Raw genomic sequence first — 21,758 nt, forward strand, 5'->3', positions numbered from 1 at the left:
TGTATCTGAAAGTTTCTCTAATTTTGATCTGTGTGTTTTCTGTAAAATAATGTTTTTTGTTGCAAAAGGTGTTCTGGTAGCATGGTACAGACAGGAGACAACTCCTCCTCCTGTTGAGGAGTGAAGATGACATGATTTTTGATTTGGATTATAACTTTAAAGAAGCAGGTTGGATGGCTTTTGAGTTTAGCTGCTTGTTTGTGGCTGTAAAATTGTCAGTATTGATTCAATGATTGCTTAAACAAACTTCCAACCTCCACATCTGCTTATACTCACTCTTAATTTAAGGGAATTCATAATTAAATATTGAGGAACAGATATCTGCATCCACCTTACTGTTATTTACAATTAAACAAACAATTAAAGCGTTGTGTGTCGTTTAACAAAGACTCCTGTTAAATAATCACACATCTACTGGCTCTGGCCAAACAATTGCCAATGGGGAATGCAGCATTAAAGTGGTTACTGACTGACCACAGGGTTAAATGTGGCCTTCAGACTTACAGTACATACAGATAAGTGCAGCAGCACAACACTCTTTATCTGCTGACCTGCATCCTGTTGAAGGGTTTCCATTCATGAATGAAAAGTCAATGTTTGCCTGGCACATGTTATCTATTTCCTGGAGGAGATAAGTGGGCGATCTAGCATGCACACACACACACACACACACACACACACACACACACACACACACACACACACACACACACACACACACACACACCAAGCGCTGTTTGTTCAGGAATATCTGCTCAGCTCTGCTTTGCTTTAAGAGAGCTAATGCATTTCAGTGCATCCTTAATGTCCAATGTCTGCTGCTTGAAGGATAAATCGCTCAGGTTTGACGGTTTGGCATTAAAGTAAGCTTGTACAGCTAGCAGTCACTCATTCATGCAAATCAATCAATTTAGTTTTTAGTTTTAATTTGAAATTTGAAATTTCAGCTAAATTTAGCTACATAATTGGGAAAGGAGTAACACTTTCATCAAGATTTTCTGTCATGATCCCTTGTCTCCCCTTGCCTTCAGCCACGCCCCTTCACATCCAACCACGCCCCCACCTCTGGTCACGCCCCATCTCCCCCTTGCCACTCCCACTTCCTTAGTTTATTGAGCTCTTTGTTTTTTATGTCCTACACATGATATGCAAATTAGCAAACAGCGTTTTTAACAGTTTCCTTTATTATTAAATTAATTAGGCATTCAGTTAATAGAACGTTGTAGCTGTTGAACAATTACAAAGGTATTCAATTACACATGTTTGCTAGTACATTTTTGTTTCTTTTACCTTAAATGCTTTCTGTGTAAAGCTTTGTTTTAGTTTTGATATCTATTCTAGCATATTTACAAACATGTTTTGGCAGCTGCTAAGCATCCTCGCTCTAAGTAAAAGTAAAGGCATGATTTTGATTTGCACATCCACAGTTAGTGCTACTGGATGGAGGCCTTTGGGCCTCGCGCTTCTCTAAACACCGGAGGGTCACCATGGGATGGAGATGTGGGGTTTATGGCTGGCATGCGGGAGTGTGACATCAGTCAAGTCTGACTGTGGGAAAACGTGGGGTTTGAAGCTTCAGCAATGAGAATGTTTACGTTCTGGATAAAGGGAATATTTACATGTGAGGTGTGTTTAGACTGCGGAGGAGCAGTGTAACGCTGGGTCAGGCGGGCGGTGGGGCTGGCAGCGCCGCAGCTGGAGCATCTCAAGCCCCCATGTTTTACACCATGTCACCTCCATCCTGTGACAGACAAACACAAACAGGGTAGAGGCTGCAGGACATGCTTTATTTGCATATAAACTAAGGAAATGCTGCAGATTTTAATCAGTTTATGTATAATTACAGTGTGCAGGTCTGAAATTGTAAAAGCACAGTAGGTCAAAATTCGCAGACAGTGGCATTAACATCCATCAAATCTTGATTCAGATCATTTTAACATGTCAGTGGTTTCAGTTTATGAATATTTTAAGTAGTCCTATTAGTTGAATTGTACTAGTTGAACACTTTACGTCACTGCTGCCTCTGCAGGGTGGATGTGCATCACTATGTAGAGCAGTTGTCCACAAACCACAGGCTCAGTGTCTGATTTCACATTGGCGGTTCTCCCTGACCACATTAGACGTGTCCTTGGACAAGGCTCTGAGCCCCCGCGTAGCAGCAGCTGCCCACCTCCGTGCAGCAGAGCAGCGTCCCCCTCCTCCTTATCAATTATTACTGGCAGAATCGCGGCGCTGGTAACTCCACAACCTCAGTCTAATGGTGGCGAGTGTTGCTCAGTTTGGCTGGTGACCTTGTTGACCTTTTTAAAGGCCTACTCTCGCATTCCTCGCATTCTCTGCAGCCATCTGCGACCCCCGGTCTCACATCATCCCTCAACCTATCAAAATGACCTCAGTGCCGTTCTGGTTCTCGTGCTTCTGTTAAATGTTGGGGGAAAAAGAATCCAAAACAAATTAGGTGGCAAGTTTGTTTAGGATTTGGTGATTATAAATGAATTCAATGAAATAAAAAAATAGAATTATAAATTTAGAATTAGCATCTTTAAAGGTGAGATATAAAATTGATAGGAACAGGACATATATAATGTCACAATAATAGAATTTAATAATCACATTCGAATCAGAGTCCAAAAGTTTTCATCCGTGCTAAATTTGATTTCATGTGCACTGACAAAAATAAATCATAGAATTATTGAAATCCAACTAAATCAATGACTACTCTGCATATTCTATTTGTGTGTGGTCTTATGACTTGTCCCATGGTCGTTTTGGCCTTTCCTTTTCAGATAAATTTTCGTTCGTTACAGTTCTAAAAGTCAGTGCGACGCACTTTACAGGACCAAACATGCAAGTACGACACCAAATGAACGAACTGGCTCAAGTAAAATAGAAGGAAATCCGTCATTTTGCTTGGACAAATAAATCTGTTTTTCTTTTCCAGGAGGGTCTGGTTAAGTGGAGGTGTATTTTTCTCTGTCAGGGCGAACAGAGCGGGCTTGAAAGATTGCGGGGTGGTCAGGAATGTGCAACAAGCCTTCAGGCTCATGTGGACAGTTCAGTGTGTGTGTGTGTGTGTGTGTGTGTGTGTGTGTGTGTGTGTGTGTGTGTGTGTGTGTGTGTGCGTGTTGGGGGTGCTGCGTGCTGCTTGGTGACTGAGGCTTAATTGAAGAACAGAGCAGACTCTCTGCAGCCTAAACAAAGCCTCTGTGTGACCCAGAGAAGGCTGGTTTATGATAAACTCTTGAGTGCTTGTGTGTGTGTGACACAGATGGTGAGAGAGCGAAGCGAGAGAGAGAGAGAGAGAGAGAGAGAGAGAGAGAGAGAGAACACTTGTGTGTGAGCGCGATGGGAACATCTCAGACTTTCTGGAAATATTTCTTCCCTTGGAAAAACACTCACCTTTGAGGAAAAACTCACAAGCGCATGCTGCCAAAACTGGGCCAGTAATTCTGTCGTCTCTCTTTACCTCAGTGTCTTCACGTGTTTGGCCGCGTTGGACAGGAAATGGATGGAACCGTGATTGAATAAGTTCAGTGGGAAAACAAACCGCCTTTTATTTGCTCCTGGAATCCTACATGCACATCAGGACCATGGTGTGTGTACATGTATACACACACACACACACACACACATGCAAACACTAATGCAAGCACACACACACACGCACATGCACACACACACACACACACACACACACACACACACACACACACACACACACACACACACACACACACATGCAAACACTAATGCAAGCACACACACACACACACACACACACACACACACACACACACACACACACACACACACACACACACACACACACACACACACACACACACACACTCTCTCTAGAGCCGGTTCACAAAGTCAGAATGATGGAACCTGAAAATGCATCCGTGAGTCTCATCCATCTGACCAGTAAAGTCAAAGTGGTTTCTGATGCTTGGCCCACGTCCTCGTACTAGTAACACTTTGATGGGAAGCTAATGCCATTTCAGATGCGAACGTATGGACAGACACAATGTGGAGGCGTTCCAGCGAAAGCAGTGACCTGAACACTTAATGTGGATTAGTGCAAACTTAAACATCCGCTGCCTGCGACGGCCTGGAGCATGTGAAGACAGACACCTAGTCTGCCTGTTCTCTGAAACCAAAGTTGCCCCGGCAGCTGCTGCTGTCGCACCTCACACAAGCTGAATCATTAAAACCGCTACACAATATATTATTTATACATTTATCTTTATTAAAAAGTTGAAATATACACAAACCTAAATTCTTACATAGAAATGCAATAGATAAAGTCATGTGTACATCATTTACTGACACCTACACATGTGCTACAGGGCAACTACTGTCTGAGAAGGCCTGAAAGCCTGGACACCAGCAGATGGAGCCTTCATCCTGCCAGCAGTGGTGCTCCTGTAGAGAGCAGCGGAGTGGAGGTGGCTGCCGGTCAACAAGAAGGAAAATCAGTAAAGTAATGGTTAAAACTAGTCCGATAAAGAAACGGTAATTGTGTGGATACACAGCTGAACGACTGAGTGAAACTCATCCAGCACCGTCAAGCAGCTGCTTTGAAATCCAATAGGTCTCCTGCAAAATAGCAGCGCGGCCGTCTCCAAAGGGCGCTAACAAAGGGCCCCTGGGAGACCTATGTGTTTGCAGCGTGACCTTTGACCTCACAGGGTGTGGCGGCTGGATTCCTTTGCAAATTCGCATTTCGCTGCGTGCGTGAGTCGCTGTAATGCTCCTTTTTGCCAGGAGCTCCGTAAAAGGAAGTCATTTCACCACTTTGTGACAGAAAACGCTCGCTACTAACGTTTAGTGTCCAGTCAGTGTCATTTGATTCACCAACCAGCCAAAGTCTATTGCCACAGGTAGTGAGAAGCCTTCACAAAATGTGTTCCATATTTCCTCTTATTTGCATAAACCTTTCTTTATCAACAGCTTTGCTTCATGTCCTACAGTCCTAACGCCGGTATTTATTTCAAACTTATCTTTGGATGTGCTTTGTATTGATTAAAAATGTCTTTTTCTGCATTGTACATAAAACAAAGTGATGTTTCGGTCTGCAGCGCTGCCTGGGGTCAAAGGTAATGGACTTTATTAGCGGCACAGGTATTGAAACATGGTTGATACAAGTGACTTTGCCTGTATGTGTGTGTGGCTGATCAGAGGCTGCTTCTGCGTCGTGTGTTGACCAGATTGTTGTTTAGGATGTGGCTGTGTAATAATTACATTCTTTGCAGTCTTGCTTGAAGTAACTGAGCACTGTCACCTTGGCAAAGGCCTTGGACACAGGCTTGGAATTTGTCATTGGAGACACGGTTGTAGGTGTGGAGCGAATAGTTGTTTGTTCTGGAATGGTCCAGAGAACAGAGACCCCACAAAGCATCCTGATTTGAGACAAGATAAGGAGCGTTTCCAGGAGTGAAGCAGTCTCACTGAGGAGATATTTGCAAAAAAAGAGGATAAAGTCCCACAATGGAGAGAAGACTGTTAGGCAGCTTGTTGATGATGACCTCATTGGCCTCAGGGAACCCCCCAACACAGCCGCTTCCTTTTCCACTTCTATTGGAAACAATCAGCTCAAGCTACAGGATGAAGAAGCCCTCCGCATACGCACACAGGGCCTCGCTGTCAGTCTGCGTTGCAACTATTCTTACTGTCTTTGTTGGTTTTCCTCTTCCTGGATTCTGGTGCTTTCCCTCCAGTCTAACGACACGTTCTGTGGACCATGTGGAGGAAATACACGCGCCCTTCGGCCCCTGCATGACATCACCCCCCACTACTCCACCTGCGCCGTGACGCCGACTCCATCAGCTACAACACCAAACCCAAAAGTAGCACACGCTAGTGGAGTGGAAACTAGTGTCACTGAGTGTCAGCAGCTTCCACTGCAGGACTGTTGGAGAAATAAACCATAGACCCTGGTCAATTTAAGATTTAGAAACCTTTTTTAAAGTTTGTGATAGACAGTAGCAGGCAGCAGCAGGTGGACGCCATCTCTCGTATAACAAAGACAGAATTAGAAAAAAAACTTTTCCTGATGAATAAATAATTATTTATTATTATGATGATGACGCCTGTGGAGGCGATAAATAGTGAAACCTGAAGAGCAGGGGCAGATGGGACATGTAGTGCACAGCTAAGAAGACCATACACACCTTCTTCATATCATTACAACAAAAAAATGGATGTTCAGGATGTTCGCCTCTGTTCAAGATGCTTAAAATTGACAAAAAAAAGATGCTTAAAATTGGACACGTCTTTAAGTCGCTCCAGTCAATGTTGTTGCATATTTAACACATAAAAGCAGATGTCGGGAATGAACAAAGAGAGAGAGGGTCTGAAACAAAAAGATTCTCTTCTAAAAGTATTAATTAATAAACTCTTCCTTAATTCGCTTGTCCTGATTGAAAGCTGAGATGTTAATAAGCGTGTAATAAATCACTCTGTCCTTGTACAATTTAATCCTGGTCCTGATTCACTGAGTGGCATCATCGTTTTACCTGGGCCTTGACAACGCCCACACAACAGGTCACTGCCTTGTTCAATAAACATACACAATTCCTTTCTAATTAACCTGTGCACTGTGTGTTATCACATTGTCTATGTGTAAATGGAGAAAACATTAGAAAGAAAAGGAAGCTGTGTACATTCTTTTTTGGTCAAACTACTACTTTTACAGTCTGGAAGATTTCATATGGTTATTAATATACGCATATTTGCTTTTAAAATGGCCTCTGGAAATAATTGCAAACATTATTTAAAAAATCTAACCTATTTATAATAAAAAAAATAAAATTCTTATTCCCTAAAAAAAATGAATGAACACATTTTTTTGTAATATCCTTTATTGTAAAAAGTAGTATCAGTTTGCCCCCCCCCCCCCCCCCCCCCACACACACACACACACAGTGCTCTGTGTTTCTGTGTCCCCACTGCTGAAAAGAATATTCGCTTACGCTGACACACACACACACACACACACACACACACACACACACACACACACACACACACACACACACACACACACACTGAAGGCTTTCCATTTCAGTGCAATAACACATTTATTTCCCTGTTTCATTGTGCCCCTGTTGGCTCACATGAAACCACCCTGAGGTAATGGATCTGCGCAGCCATTGATTGTATTGGTTTGATGCCGACGCCGCTCTGTCTGAAGGGGAGGGTTCTGCACAGAAACCCCTTCTTTGGGGGTCCAAGGGCTACTTTTTTTATGAATGAAGCGAACACCGGCTATGAATTAAGCACACACTAAACACATTGTCTGTGTGGGAGGAAGTTATGCAGGTAGGATACAAAAGCACGATGATGTGCACTGGTGCCAACAGCCCGTTCATTTTCATAAAGCTCAGAACATGCATGTTCCAGAGCTGCTAGCTTGGCTTGGCCCGGTTTACAGAAACCCATGGGATCGTGGGAAAGGTCTTTCACGTAAGGCACTTTACTCCTTGTGTCTGTTGTTCTTGTGTAATTGATCTCAGTGCACATCCAACAGTAGAGCACACTTTATTATGCCTACACCATTACCTCAGGTGGAAATATTTAGATAATATTTAGATTAAATCCTAAGCAATCTTTTATTTACATTCAAGCATGTGTCAAGTGGAAACAAAATTCAGTGTAGAAAGAATAAGTCTAAGTGACATGTAATGAGAAGGGAATGGACGGTACAGAAGAATACACTATAACAAATAATAACTTTTTTCTGAGTTTTCTTATAAGAATTTGAATAGTTTTAAAGGTGGGTTTTGAGAAACGAGTCTCCTTTCTAAAATAATAATAACTTTTAATTGTAGTTATTGTTGTCCTCTGTAGCTTTGAACTTCACAAGTTGAATAAGTGTGTATGAATGAGAGCAAAAAGACTCATTATTGTGCTGTTAAATGCACCTAACAACACAAAAGGTCTTTAAAATTGTAATTTGGACCTCACGATTTTATCAATCACATGTACATTGGACTTTTTATAGTGTTTTTAGATGGACTCTCCTTTCAGGGGTTTCCTGTGAATCACTAAATGTGTTGTTTTTGTTTTCATTTTGTAGTGGGTTTGACAACATGCTTTTAACAGTTAAATGTTTCCAAAAAAAGATGGAAGAAAAATAATGATTTTGTAAAATATAGTTTTGTCAATGTCCTTATTAGTAACCTGCCAGTAATTCTGTTCCGCTTCCTGCGTTGGAATAAGGCGACCTCTCCAAGCAGCTTTACGCTCGTTTCTGTGAATGGCTGCTGAGTGTGAAAATGTGAATTGAATTCATAAATAAGTCGTGCAACGTGCGTGCGACAGGACTCCTGTGTTCTCTGGCTCCCGTCCAGACCCCCCCCCCCCCTCTGCGTGATGTCCACCCACGGGAGAGGTGATTTCTTCCCTTCTTCCTCTTCTTTTCCAATAAAAAACAAAGCGTCTCCTCCGTGCTGTGGAGCGCGGACGCGGCTCTTGGACCCACACTTCTCCCCACGCACCCGCGTCGCGCTGTCACGCCTCCACGCATGATCCTCCACCCGCGTGCCGCGGCGCGTCGCAGCCGAGTGTGAGTCGGAGCTGCTCGGCGTGTCGCACTCCGATGTCCCCGGCGTCGTGCCGCCTGGTGCCTCGCTGAGCCGCGCTTCCCGTCCGCTGGCTGCTCTATCGGCTGTGAAGCCCCCGGCCCCCTCCCCACCCCCTCAGCCCCTCACGCGCGGACTACGTTCAAGCGGACAGCAGAGGTTTAAAGGCGCGTATTGAGCCGATCCTCGTCGCTTCCACCTTCTTTCCTTTTGGAAATCTCCACTGATCGCCGGGGGAAACGGGGGGGCAGCATGAGCGGACGCGGGGACGAGGCCGGGGAGAGCTCGGGCACCCAGGAGCCCACGGGGTCCGCGGAGCCGCCGAAGAGGAGACCGGGGAGACCGAGGAAGCCCCAGAAAGTAAGTGCGCCTGTGGCTCGCAGTCGGTCCACGTTACCTTCCCGCTGTGACGACCCCCCCCCCCACGGGCTCAGCGCCGTACTTTGTGTTTCACTGATTGCGACTCATTTACATGAGCCCTCGCGCCTTTTACGCACGGCGCCGAACGTTTTTCTCATTTTCGCATTTTCACCGCCGCTGGAACAGTTTCCTCCCGCACACATGGAGCTCCTGCTCGTCCTAAGCGCGTCGACAGCCGAATAACAGCCCTCACTTCCGTACAAACTGCGCGCAGTGCGTGGATTTCCAGCTTTGGCGTAACTTTTTAATTGGCATCTCACGCCGTGCGTCGCTGCGATAAAGCGCGGAGCCGTCTCCACGAGTGGACGCGTCTGTGATTCATGGATGAGGCACATTCCAAGCTGAGTTTCACACCGGAGTCACGTTCATTGAGACCGCGAGCTGCAGAAAAACACCGCGGCTGCTGTGGCAACTCTTCCTTCCTTCCACAGCCCACGGCTTGTTTTCATCCGTGACGTTTGTTTTGTGACGCATCGGGAGTTTTAGGTTTTTTATGGAGAAGCAGAACGATCGACTCCAAAGTGTTTGAAGCTATGAGTAAACTTCACGTGTGCACACTGAATTAGTCGCTCTCATTCATTGCGTCTATGGTATGTGCTCAGACATGCGTACAGCACGCGCACACACACACGCACACGCGCACGCACGCACACACACACACACACACACACACACACACACACACACACACACACACACACACACACACACACACACACACACAATCTTTGTTCCCCATTTGGTCGTGACCCATAAAGCAATGACCAAATGGGGTGTTCTAAGCTTTGTTTCCTGTCCTTGACACCCATCTCGTGCCACCCCCCCCCACCCACCTTCTGCCCCCCCCCCCCCCCCCCCCCCCCCCCCCCCCCCCCCCCCCCCACCTTCTGCCCCCCCCCCCCTTTCAGGAGCCCAGTGGAGAGCCTGTCCCGAAGCGACCGAGGGGCCGCCCCAAAGGAAGTAAGAACAAGGGCCCCTCAAAGGTGGCACAGAAGGTGAGGAGCCCCCAGCACCTGAGTTACACACATGCGTGGGCCCATGTTTGGAGGACATAATGTCTTACATTCCATCAGCGGTGCACGTCTCAGGGAGCGGACACACGTGGAACTAATAAGTCTAAAATAAACCATGCAGATTACAAATGCACTGCTCCAGTCGCCGCCCATTCTTCCAAGCAACCCTCACCACTCAGTCCATTTTTATGTCAAATAGGAAGTTTAAAAAAGGGTTCTGCGATGCAGCTCTGTCTAATTTATGTGGATGGAGCTGATGCCATGCAGCGTTGAAGTCATCAACAGTCTATAACTCTGTACTTGTGAATGAGGAGACGTTGCAGGCAGCCACTGGAAAAGGGGCTTCAAGGGTTTTAGAACCGTTAGACTGACACAAACTGTAGACAACAGGATCATTCACGGCATAGAGTAGTGGAGGGGCTGCATTTTCTCCTGTCCTTTACCAGTGCCTGGTTTGAACTATTAATTAACAAACATAGTGCCCGAGTCCCTAAACATGTAGCTCTATATAACTCTACATCATAGTTTTTATTACAGTGTCCTGGAGAAAACCAGTGAAGCTTATAGTGAATAAAATGTTTGTTTGTGTCAAAGATAAGAGGGTCATAGTTTAATAGTGGATGTGGATACAAATATCGTTATCATAGTAAAGCTGAAACATTTGGGTCCATTTGAGTGAGGTTGAGTGGCTTCCTGTGCTTTCATTTGTTGGGTGGATGAAGCTGTTGTGGATTTATGCTGGCGCTATGTGACCAGGCGACTTTAAAATGGATGAGACTCGCCTCACCCTTGGTTGTAACATGTTATTGCTGTAAATAAGTAATGGACCTAAAACCTAGTGCAGCCCAGTGGTTTCCCTGAGGAAGCACGGGTTCAAACCCAACCCACAGGAAAGACACAATACGTTTGTGGACTATCGGCGGCTGATGGGAATTCGCTGCGAGGTTTTTCTCCTCTGATCCTCGCACATCCGTGGCGGAGCTCACGACAGACGCGCTGATGATTAATTGAACGTGGTGTCGGCTTTCCGACCATTAAATCCCCCACATTAAAAATGCAGCGTCCCCAAACAGTTGACCTGGGATTGCAAATCCTGGCAATTTGATACGTTTCAGCTAAGACGCGCTAATGAACTGCACGTGACCAGAATCGTTTTGTCATTGATGTCTCTGCACTTATGCTCCTGTTGTTCATGCTATTTCATGATTTAGGACCTTTTGTAGCAAACGCGCCCATAGACAGACTACAGGACGTCACATGGGCCTGGTTGTTTCTTAGAATGAACTCATACAGGTATTACAACAGCTTCAAGGTTTGACTAAGATTTCACCTGTCTCGCGGCCGAGAGCTGCAGAGCTTGGGTGTTTCTGATGAATTATTGACGCTGGTCTGGTCTTGTTAATCGCAGACGCCTGCGACAGAGAAAATGTAAAGGTCAAGGAGAAAAGAAAGGCTTCCATCAGTGCAGGCACCAATCCAGATAAAGAGCGAGTGCGTAGCTATTATAATAATAAAACGATAGGGCTTGAAATAAATTTGCCTGTCTGTCCATTAAAGACAAAAAAAACAAATAATATTTAATAATCAGAATGTAAAATCCACAGCATTCATCATTGTTGCATTTCCCACCATTAGTTTTGCGTTTTACGTCCAATGTTCATGTCAGAGAGTCGTAGAATAGTGACTTGTTCATTGAAGTTATTTACTCATGGATCTCTTTTCACAGAAGGTTGAAGCAGCTGGAGAGAAGCGACCCAGGGGGCGACCCAGGAAATGGGTAAGTGACTCGCTGCCTGTTGCAGACACAGACACAGATGACTTTTGAGGCTTCTCTGCTCACGTTGTTATGGCTCAGTCACGTTTTCAGGCTTTGACTAAACCCACGCTTCAACCTACAGGGTTCATGATTCTGCTGTGATTCAGGATTGGGTTTGTGCAGTGATGTTGTTTAGGGTGTAATAAGACACAATGGCCTCCACTTAACCGGCATATTTCCATCCATCCATTTTCTAAATCGCGTACGGGGTCACGGGGGTGCTGGAGCCTAACACAGCTGGCTATGGGCGAGAGGCAGGGTACACCCTGGACAGGTCGCCAGTCCATCGCAGGGCAACACATAGACAGACAACCATTCACACACACACTCACTCACAATCACTCACTCACTTCAATGGCAATGGAGAGAGTCCAATCAACCTGATGCACGTCTTTGGAGGAAGCCAGAGAACCCGGAGAGACGCAAAGAACGTGCAAACTCCACACAGAAAGACACCAGGGCCGCCTCCGGGAATCAAACCCAGAACCTTATTGCTGTGAGGCGACGGTGCTACCCACCACACCACCGTGCTGCCCCGGCGTATTTCAGATTAAAAAAACGAACTGAACACCGTGATGTCACAGAGGTCAGGAGGAGTCATGGGGTCAGAAGAGCAGTTGCCAAGTATAACAAAAGTACTGATACCAAAATACGGCATCGTAAAAGCCTCCTATGGAGCGATGAGCGGTGAGCTCACAGGCGGCTCTGCGACCAGTCCATGCAGTTTGTATTCCGGCGGCTGACAGGAAGTGCTGGACGCAGACCCAGGTGATCCAGGGCTACAGCCTCATTGGTATGTGTCGCGGGTTTGGCTTCTCCTGCAGGCAGGTGCTCAAATGGTTGGACAGAGCTGCCAAAGCCACCGGCTTCCTCTGCAGTAGAAGATGGGGGGGGGGGGGGTCCTCTGTTCTCCAATGGGCTGCATTCATCCGTTGTTCGCAGCGGTTCCCCTCGTCTGCTCCAAATGGCTTCTTTCCATAGAATTGTGTGTGTTGGTTCCTTTACAGACAAGCTGAACTTTGTTTAGGCTAAACTGTAGCTGTTTGTAGCTCGGTGACTTGCTTTGCTCTCCATTCTACCGTCCTCTAATGCTGCGTCCAAACAAGCTGTGTAAAAGGGGAATTCTGAGTGAAGTGCTGCGCCCCCACGGCTGCCGATCACGTTTGTACAGTGTTTTTAAAAAGGATCTGGAAAGTAGCAGCGTTCTTCCCTTTGACTGACGCATGTGCAGAGCAGGGCTAACTGGGCCATTGTGAGTGGTGTCGGCCATTAAGCTTTTCATGGCCTTGGCAGGACTCGCAGGGAAAATATGGAGGTCCAGAGTTTGTGAGCAGCACGTTCAGATCCGACCTCCAGAGTGAGTCAAGGGCGTGAATCAAGGCTGTGGTGCAGCGTTAGACTGAAGCTGGCTGTGTGGGCTGAATGCTGGGGGTTCACTGGGAGGACGCCTGACGCACGCCCACGTCACTGTGGACACCATCAGAACCAGCAGCGTCCTCCAATAACGCTGCTGGTGTCACTGTGGAGATCATCAGAACCAGCAGCGTCCTCTAATAACGCGCCCACGTCACTGTGGACACCATCAGAACCAGCAGCGTCCTCTAATAACGGGCCCACGTCACTGTGGACACCATCAGAACCAGCAGCGTCCTCCAATAACGGGCCCACGTCACTGTGGACACCATCAGAAGCGTGTTAATAACACATAACAGTGTCCACACAGACGCGCTGTGACGCCGGCAGAGTATTAGAGGACGCTGCTGGTTCTGATGATGTCCACAGTGACCTGGGCCCGTTATTAGAGGACGCTGCTGGTTCTGATGATGTCCACAGTGACCTGGGCCCGTTATTAGAGGACGCTGCTGGTTCTGATGATGTCCACAGTGACCTGGGCCCGTTATTAGAGGACACTGCTGGTTCTGATGAATTCACCTAACACTCTTGACCAACGTCATTTCTTCAGCAGTTTTCGTGTCCAAAGGTGTGATGAACCGATCCATAATAAGACTTAAACGATACTACTAGTCTCACCTGAATGTGTTGAACTCAAACTGCTCAATGCCTCGTTAACGTAGCTGTACTTTGTATGTAATACTCCAAATGTACCTCATTATTCAGACATGTCACATTTAGATCTATATATAAGAAATCAAAACTGTTCAGGATCAAATACATTTTTGTATCTTCGTAAGCCATGTCACAAATTGGCCAAATTCATGCAATTCATGAAAGATCACGTAATTGATTTGATCTGACAGCGAAATCATGGTTTATAGTAACTACACTTATGAATATTATGCGTTTTCTATCAGTGTTGTCATTAACTGACGCTTGGCCTGATGGCAGTTGTATCGTCTTTGAAATCGTATTTCGGATCCACACACTTTGCTATTTTTAGCTCGGGGCTTAAGTGATACACTGCACTTCATCCCCAGACTACTCGCAGGAGCAGGAGAAAGAGAGAACAGGGAAGGGGGGGTGGGGGGTGGGTGCAGTTGGCCCGTGAGCATTGCCTCATTCCCCACATTCTCCACCCGACACCGCGCTGGCGTCTCCGCCTGCCGTCAGGATGGATTCCTGCCGCTAGAGGCCTTTGTCCAGACAGGCGCTCCACAAACACGGGGAGTTCTCTGGGAATGCAGCGGATTTCCACAGGTCACCTCCACCCCCACCCGCTCCCTCCCTGCAGCAGCGGCCCCTGGACCAGCGTAATGATTTCACTGTGAGGCTGCAGCTCCAGCACGGCAGAAAGCTGGAGCGTGGTGGCGGCTGGTGCTTAAAGGCTGACGCTCCGTCAGTCGACCCGCGCGTCTCGTAATCTGCCTGACATTCCAGTCCACCAATACACTGATAACTGCTGTTTCTTTAATTGAACGGACCTGGTGAACCTCATCTGACCTTTTCAGTGTGTTAAGCTGTGCTGCTGCTGGTTGCTGACATTTCCTGCCATGCAGAATTTGTTCGCGTTGCTTCTGATGGGAACTTAACTTAAACCTTGTTAGAGGGTTTTAACACCATGGACCCGTTGCCTGAAATGAGTACGGCTGAAAACAGATGAAGTTAGTGCTCTGATAGTCTCTGTTCCCTTATTAAATCAATGAACCCTCAATATGTTTTTATTTTAGATATTAAATCTGATAACTGTGTGGAGCATTATTTTTTTGGACACAATTTTTTGATATATTGCAATCAAATAAGCTTATGAAGTAAAAAAAAAAATCAGCTCCCCACAATTTACAGTATATCACACAGGAAGTGAAGTTGGTTCTGAATTTTCGTCCTTTGAAGTGTGCTCCCCAGATATGGATGTTTGTGGCACTGAATCTTCCCGCTGCCAATATTGAGGGGCATAAGTGAGCGGCACCAGTCATGACAGGTTAATTGGTGACATGTGCGACGCTCTGTTAAATCAGAGTCCTTCCGGTTTCAGCACAGCCACGCATGCACAATAGGAAACAGCCACGCGCATTTGCATCAAATGGCGTTGAGAGAAAAAATACTTGTTTTGTTTTGCATGTTTTGTATTGGGCCAATCAAGGACCTGTGAGGAAGAGCTGGAAAGTCCGAGCAGACACTCTGCACCCTCCGTCTCCCTACGTTTCTCTGGGAGATCGTCTGGGAAGAGATTTCACTTCAAACAGCGGAGGCTCCTAAATGGAGCCGATCCAATTTGTCTGCGCCTTTCTTTCCTTTCAAAGCGCCCTCTCCAACAAAAGGCCGCTTGTCTGCTAGGAATTTTCCACATTCCTCGCAACGACACACATTTTTCTCCTCTACAAAGGGCCCTTCGGCAAATTCCCTCTAATCGCAGGATTTAGTTCGGCCCCGTTAGGTGCACTTCATAACTTTAGTGGGGAATTGGCCGAGGGGGAGGGGGTTGTGGTGCTGGAGGAAAAGCTGCTTCCTTCTGCATATTCTACAATGTAGCTTGGCTTTAAAATGCGGCTTTTCTGTTCACAATGGACAGTATCAGCCTTCATTCGCGCAGCTCCACTGAACTTCTGTTCTCTTGTCAAGCGAAAATTCCCCCACATCCATTAAAACCTGTTCATTACCCCTTTGAATACAAATACAGCAGACACAGACGGAGCCCTGCGTGCGCTAACAAGCCCAGTGTGGCGACACCCAGACAACAGCCTGTAACCAGACTCCCAAGAAGACAACTTTCTGCAGCCACCAGGGCTTCTTCTGCTGGATCCTATTGAATAATGTGTTTCTAACGCACTCGGGCGCTCACGTACGGAGGCCGTGTGGTTCCCAAGATGAAGACCTGGTCGGAAACTACAAAAGGAAAAATGGAGTAAAGTAATTAGTAAATGAGCACAAACATTCAGACGATTGATACACGTCTGTGGGCCGTGATCACAAAGTATTTGGCAGACCGGACAGATAAGTCCCATGTTTCCCTGTGTAAGTGCTCTGTGGCGGACTGTTACTATTTAACTATTTAAATGTAGAGCATTCCCCGTTTTACAGCCTTGCGCTCGAGGCATCGCTTTTTTGATCCCGACTTGTTTTTGTGGATGAAAGGTTGAACTTAGTGGGTCAAATTATGCATTGGGCTTCAAAGGAGGTCCAAAGGTTAGCAGGTCTGCTAACGGTTAACCAGAGCAAACAGCAGCAGCGCCTGTTTTATGGGGCAATTAACACTCGCGCCGCGGGAACACCTACGCATGCGAGGGCAGCCAGGTACGCTCCAATCAGAGGCCTGTGACGGCTGCGAGGACTGATGAGAATCTAGGCACTAAAACACTGATTCACTGTGAAGCGCTGCCCATTCTCCTCCACTGCTGAGCAGTGATGGACTCTACTCCTGAGTGCCTATTGAACACACAACAGAACGTTGCCTAATGTGTGTGACGGACAGGCTCTGACACGTCCACTCTCAGAATGGTATTATTTAGATGTGTATGTGTGAAACTAGCTTAGGTGTTTTTAGCTGGAAAGACTTAAGCTCCTCATAAAAATAGACAAAGTGGGTGGATGTTAGAATTTATAACCTGATTGTACCATATGTGAATGCACACACTATTTCTATCTGTATAAGTACTATTTAGAAACACGGATGACCTACTGTACGCCAAGGCTCCTGAATGCCTCACAGTACAGATGACCTACACTCTCAAAGTCCTTCAAAGTGTCGTGTTCTGAATTATGAAGCCGTGTCATGAACCTGTAAATGTGTGGGTTTAGAATGGTTTTGGTTCAGAATGTCAAAGTGCAATATAGTTAGGATATAACATAGTGTAGTACGTCTCTACAGGTGAATCTACTACACAAACACACCAGACACAGTTTGCATATTCAACAACATTTGTGTTAATATTTAGCTTTAAGTAGTTTTAACCTGCATTGATTGTATTATTTGGCCACTGCAGGTTTGCTGTTGCGAATATTGAAATGTTGGAAGATGTTATATTTTTTGAAAATGCAGACGAATACAAGCAGCTTGACCTCTGACCATCTCTATTCTGTTTGTTGCAGCCACAGCAAGTTGTCCAGAAAAAGCCCGCTCAGGTAAGCGGCCACCGGGTTCAGGCAATGAACACGCACGCATTCTGCACTTTTAGACATATTTTATGCATTTATGCACATTTTGCATATCTGGTGTTCTCAGAAACGAAATGCTAAAGTTCTAAGGCAGTTTCATGGCTCATTGCTCATGTAGCAGATAACTGGCTGTTGTTGTTGCGCTGCTGGTGTGATCACACACATCAGAGGAGGAGGAGAATGAAAGCAGAACGGTAATAAGTGAGTGAAACATGACGCACCCCCACCCCCACCCCCGGCATTCCCTCACACTCCAGGAATCCACCGGCCTCCCTCCCTCCCTCCCTCCCTCCCTTCGCCGGTGTGGGCCATGTCTTGGTGTGAATGCATAACTTTGCTCAGATTTGTGGCTGTGTGGGAACAGCGCCGAGGTAGTCGGGAGGCTCCGTGAGGCCCTGGGAGCTGTACGCCGTAAAAACGTCATTTAGCTCCCCTCGCTTTGATGGACTGCTTTTTACCAGCTCCACCGCCAGCCAGCAGCCGGTGCAAAAACCCCCCAATCGCTTTTATCGAGGGCTGTGTGAAGGGCTCGGTGTTGGATGTGTGACCCGGCCGGAAGCCGCCTTTCAGGAACAAACATAGGCTGCAAGTGTATTAGAAAGTGCTGTTGCGTGTAACTTAACAGACTACAATGCATCAACTAATATGATGCACTGATACCAACCAATGCTTCAAACAATACCTTATTGTAGTCTGTTACAGTGAAACTAAGGCCCACTGTGGTGGTTTCAGGCCGTTTCTCTGCTGCGTATCCACACAACCAGGCTTTTGATTGATTGTGATGAGCCTACATGTCCGTCTACACCTTCAACCAGTTCTTTTGCTCTCCTGTTTTCATTTCTTCCTGTCACACATGGTAGCACTTAGCCAACCATTCAAGAATTGTGTAGCACTAATAATTGGAGTGTGAGCCAGAGAATGCACCTCCACTGAATGGATGAACCTCCGTGGCCCGTGAAAGGAAGTAGGTTGTAAATTGTGTCAATTAGACTCCCTAGATAAAATGAAGCCATGTGGAAAATAGAACCAATTTCTTTTAAGCCTGCTTAAATCAAATCTGTAGATTCTACATTTGTTTTGGATAACAAATGTAAAGAAATACAAACTTCTGTAAACAGATGTTTTCTATGCTAAATGTAGAAAATCTAGAATCTAGAAATCTACAAATAAACCAAAAAAAACAAAACAAAAAACAAAAAAATCTTTGAATGAATTATATTTTGGCGCTATCTGTGTTTACTTTGCACGGTGCTGTTTATTGTAAATGCTAATTGAAAATGTGAAAATGAGAGGGCACACGAGGAGTACTGCAGCAGCTGATCCCCTTCTCAGGGTGCATTCAGTGACAGAACTACAGTAAATGAAGGAAATGTCCAGGCACCGACATGTGTCGGACACATGTTGTCTGTAAACGTCTGTTGAAAAGCTGTGGATGGTTTTATCAGAAGCTCTAAACACAGATATGAAACATGGCAGGGTAAGGAGGAATAAGCCATTAAAACCCCCAAATGCAAAGCACAAACAAACAAGCACCACTTTACTCAAATTCAAACTCCAGTAGGTCCAGAAATCTACTTACTGCAGTAAAGTAAACATTCATCAAACTCTATGCAGTAATTAAAGTCATTTGTTCCATAAAACTGGGTTTTAATAATCTTCATGTTGTAACATATTAATAAAGATTGTGAAGCATTGTACTAAAGTATTGTATTATTTTTGTTGAATAACTAACAGCATTGGCAACATAAATAAAAAAGGTATCCTGGAATGAGGAAGAAATAAGAACTGAGGATAAAGTAAGTTTATTCCATTGGCTTTTGGAAGAACCTAAACCGTAACCTGGGAACCTCGTGTTATGAAGCTTGTGCATCAGCCTCACATTTCCACACATCTGAGGTTAAACATTACTTTGTGACATTCAGTTGCTTCGTTGACAGGCTGATCAGCTCGTCCTGTCTTCACATGAGCCACTGTGGTGTGAAATAGCAGCGTCGTAACGACTTCACCCACTGTGTTTTCTTTCATTGACAGGAAGAAGAGGAAGAAGAGGCTGGAGAGTCCCCAGAGGAGGACTGAGCTTCCACACCGTGAAACCTCTACCTCATTCAGCTGTCAGGTCTTTCAAAAAGGGAAAAGACTGCCTTGACCACTTGTTTGTGACCTTTATCAAACATTTTACTTGGATTCAATTTATTTAGACCTTATTTTTCCACGTACAGTTTTTAAAAATGTATTATTGCATCCTGTCAGTCACACAGTCGCAGACAACAGAACAGTCAGACACACTCACACTCACACACTCGCACACAACAGAACAGTCAGACAAACTCAGTGCACGTCCCGTTTTTTTTACGCTGACTCATCACATTTTTACTGATGCTAATCCCCACGAAACAGGAGGCAGCCAATCAGAAGCTACTGCCTATTGGTCAAACGTGTAAAAGTCTAGCGGAAAGATCGTCCTCGCTGTCGTCAGCCCTGAACAACAAATACACACTCCTCAATGAGAATCAACAAAAAAAAACATGTTGACACCCAAAAGTTTGGAATTTGTTGTTCAGAGCTTTCATTGTAACAGAATCTCCAAACACTGACAGAGAAGAAAAAGTGTCTGACGCAGCCTGGATTTGTTAAACAAACACTATAGTTCTAGTTCATGGCTCTAAAACAAACCAACAAACAATCACCTGAAGTGCTATAGACCATCAAAAACAGGGAGACTCCAAAATCCTTCCTCAGGGCAGTGGTTGGTTGGTTTCTTCTTTGTTAAGTTCTATCAAATGATACAAGTTGTTAACATTGGCTCAGATGCAGCTTTAGAATCCTCCTGAAACGTCCACTACATCTTACTGTAACAGCAAACATGGTCGATATCGCAAATAGGCAAGTAGTTTTTGTATTTGTGGGACATTCTGGTTCATTTATACTGTTTAATAAGAGAAAAACCTCCACGACCAAGTCATGGCCTTAGACTCGTCAGAGAGCAAGAAAAGCCAGTTTCCTGTTTCAGATTCTCAGGGCTGTAACTTTTATTTGTGTTGTGTTGTTGAATCCACAACTTTTGCAATCCTTTACCTTTCTCAACAATGAAGCCAACGCAGACGTTTGTGGGATTGAATTACTAGCGGTTTGAAGTACTTGCTCTTCCTTTCGTTGATGGACTCACGCGCTTCGTCTCCTTCAGGTCTATAAAACTGCCAGTACTACTAGAAGTACTACTTCTCTCATCCTGTTGATGCCGTTGAGCACCAGACTGCTTCGCTTCCCATTTTATTTGTTGCTTTGGCCATTTCGCCTATTTGTGCAACATAGCTTTAAATCGATTTTGTCACACTGCAAAGAGATTCACAGTCATCTGCATCGCAAGCAAGAACAAAACAAACACAAACACAAACACAGGAGAAAAACAAAACACACCTTACCTCACGAGACACTTGACACCTGGGTTTAGTGGCAGCGTGACATTGGGTGACTCATCTCACACTGTAACTCCAGGCTTTTATGTTTATGGAAACTTGACAGTTTGCCAGTGCTTTGTGGTCACTGAAAACGAATATCTTCTCATGATTTCAAACTACCTCTGACTCCAACCAGCTCACGTTGCTCAGTACACAGAAACCAATGCATCAGGAAAAGGCAGCGTCTGTCACGTTTGACAACATGTTTTTAACGATGAATACTGTACATTCAAACGAGGTCCCGCGGTTGTTGCCTCGTCGTGGGGCGATGTGTCGACAGCTGTCTTCTTCGGTTCAGTCAGGTAAAAGCCTTTGTGATCGACGAAGAAGGAAAAGTCACTTATGACAGAGTCATGCGCATTACAAATTTTAAAGAATGTTTATTTTGCTAATGCCCATTATTTTCCTCACTCGCAAACCCGTTCCCCTTTGATTATGATCAGGCAGACAGTGTTAATCCTCAGGGACCCTGCATCTTCATCTTTTAGCTGCATGCGGCATATATCCTGGCAAAACAGTGTATTTCTAATTGATCTGCTTGAATTTGCAGCAGTAAGCCAAAAACATGTGCACCCTTTTTGTTTATGGCAACTCACACCCACATGTGGCTGTACAGTGTAGACTTACCCAGCAGACACACAACCGACCTTCAACTGACCTTCAACTGACCTTCAACCGACCTTCAACGTTAAAATATGGCTGAAATAATGTCAGTTATTGTTGTGACATTGATGCAACATTGAAACAACGTTGAATGCTGATGGTTGTAAAACAGTAACAAAATACTTAAATTAACGTTGAAATATAGTCTTTAACGTGGAAACGCTTGATCAACACTGAATCAACGTTTCCCCATTAATGTTGATTCACCTTTCAAAATTAACACATAATCTAATGGCCATTCAACCATAATATG

At 45.3% G+C, this 21,758-nt stretch overlaps 1 protein-coding gene across 1 annotated transcript; it reads left to right on the forward strand.

Annotated features, from left to right (window-relative positions):
- Nucleotides 1-8,435: 8,435 nt before the first annotated feature.
- Nucleotides 8,436-21,260, forward strand: hmga2 (high mobility group AT-hook 2). The gene is made up of 5 exons (XM_029163474.3): nucleotides 8,436-8,945; nucleotides 9,914-10,000; nucleotides 11,745-11,795; nucleotides 17,319-17,351; nucleotides 19,416-21,260. The coding sequence occupies exons 1-5, from the start codon at nucleotides 8,838-8,840 to the stop codon at nucleotides 19,458-19,460; spliced, it is 324 nt and encodes a 107-aa protein (XP_029019307.1). The 5' UTR covers nucleotides 8,436-8,837; the 3' UTR covers nucleotides 19,461-21,260.
- The last annotated feature ends 498 nt before the right edge of the window (nucleotides 21,261-21,758 follow it).

The sequence above is a fragment of the Betta splendens genome, chromosome 9, assembly GCF_900634795.4.
Source record: "Betta splendens chromosome 9, fBetSpl5.4, whole genome shotgun sequence".
Taxonomy (NCBI): Eukaryota; Metazoa; Chordata; class Actinopteri; order Anabantiformes; family Osphronemidae; genus Betta; species Betta splendens.

Excerpts from the sequence above, each read along its gene's own strand:
- hmga2 (XM_029163474.3), top strand. The coding sequence starts at position 8,838 with ATGAGCGGACGCGGGGACGAGGCCGGGGAGAGCTCGGGCACCCAGGAG. Across the intron at positions 8,946-9,913 it reads GACCGAGGAAGCCCCAGAAA|GAGCCCAGTGGAGAGCCTGT; the intron begins GTAAGTGCGCCT and ends CCCCCCTTTCAG. Across the intron at positions 17,352-19,415 it reads TCCAGAAAAAGCCCGCTCAG|GAAGAAGAGGAAGAAGAGGC; the intron begins GTAAGCGGCCAC and ends TTTCATTGACAG.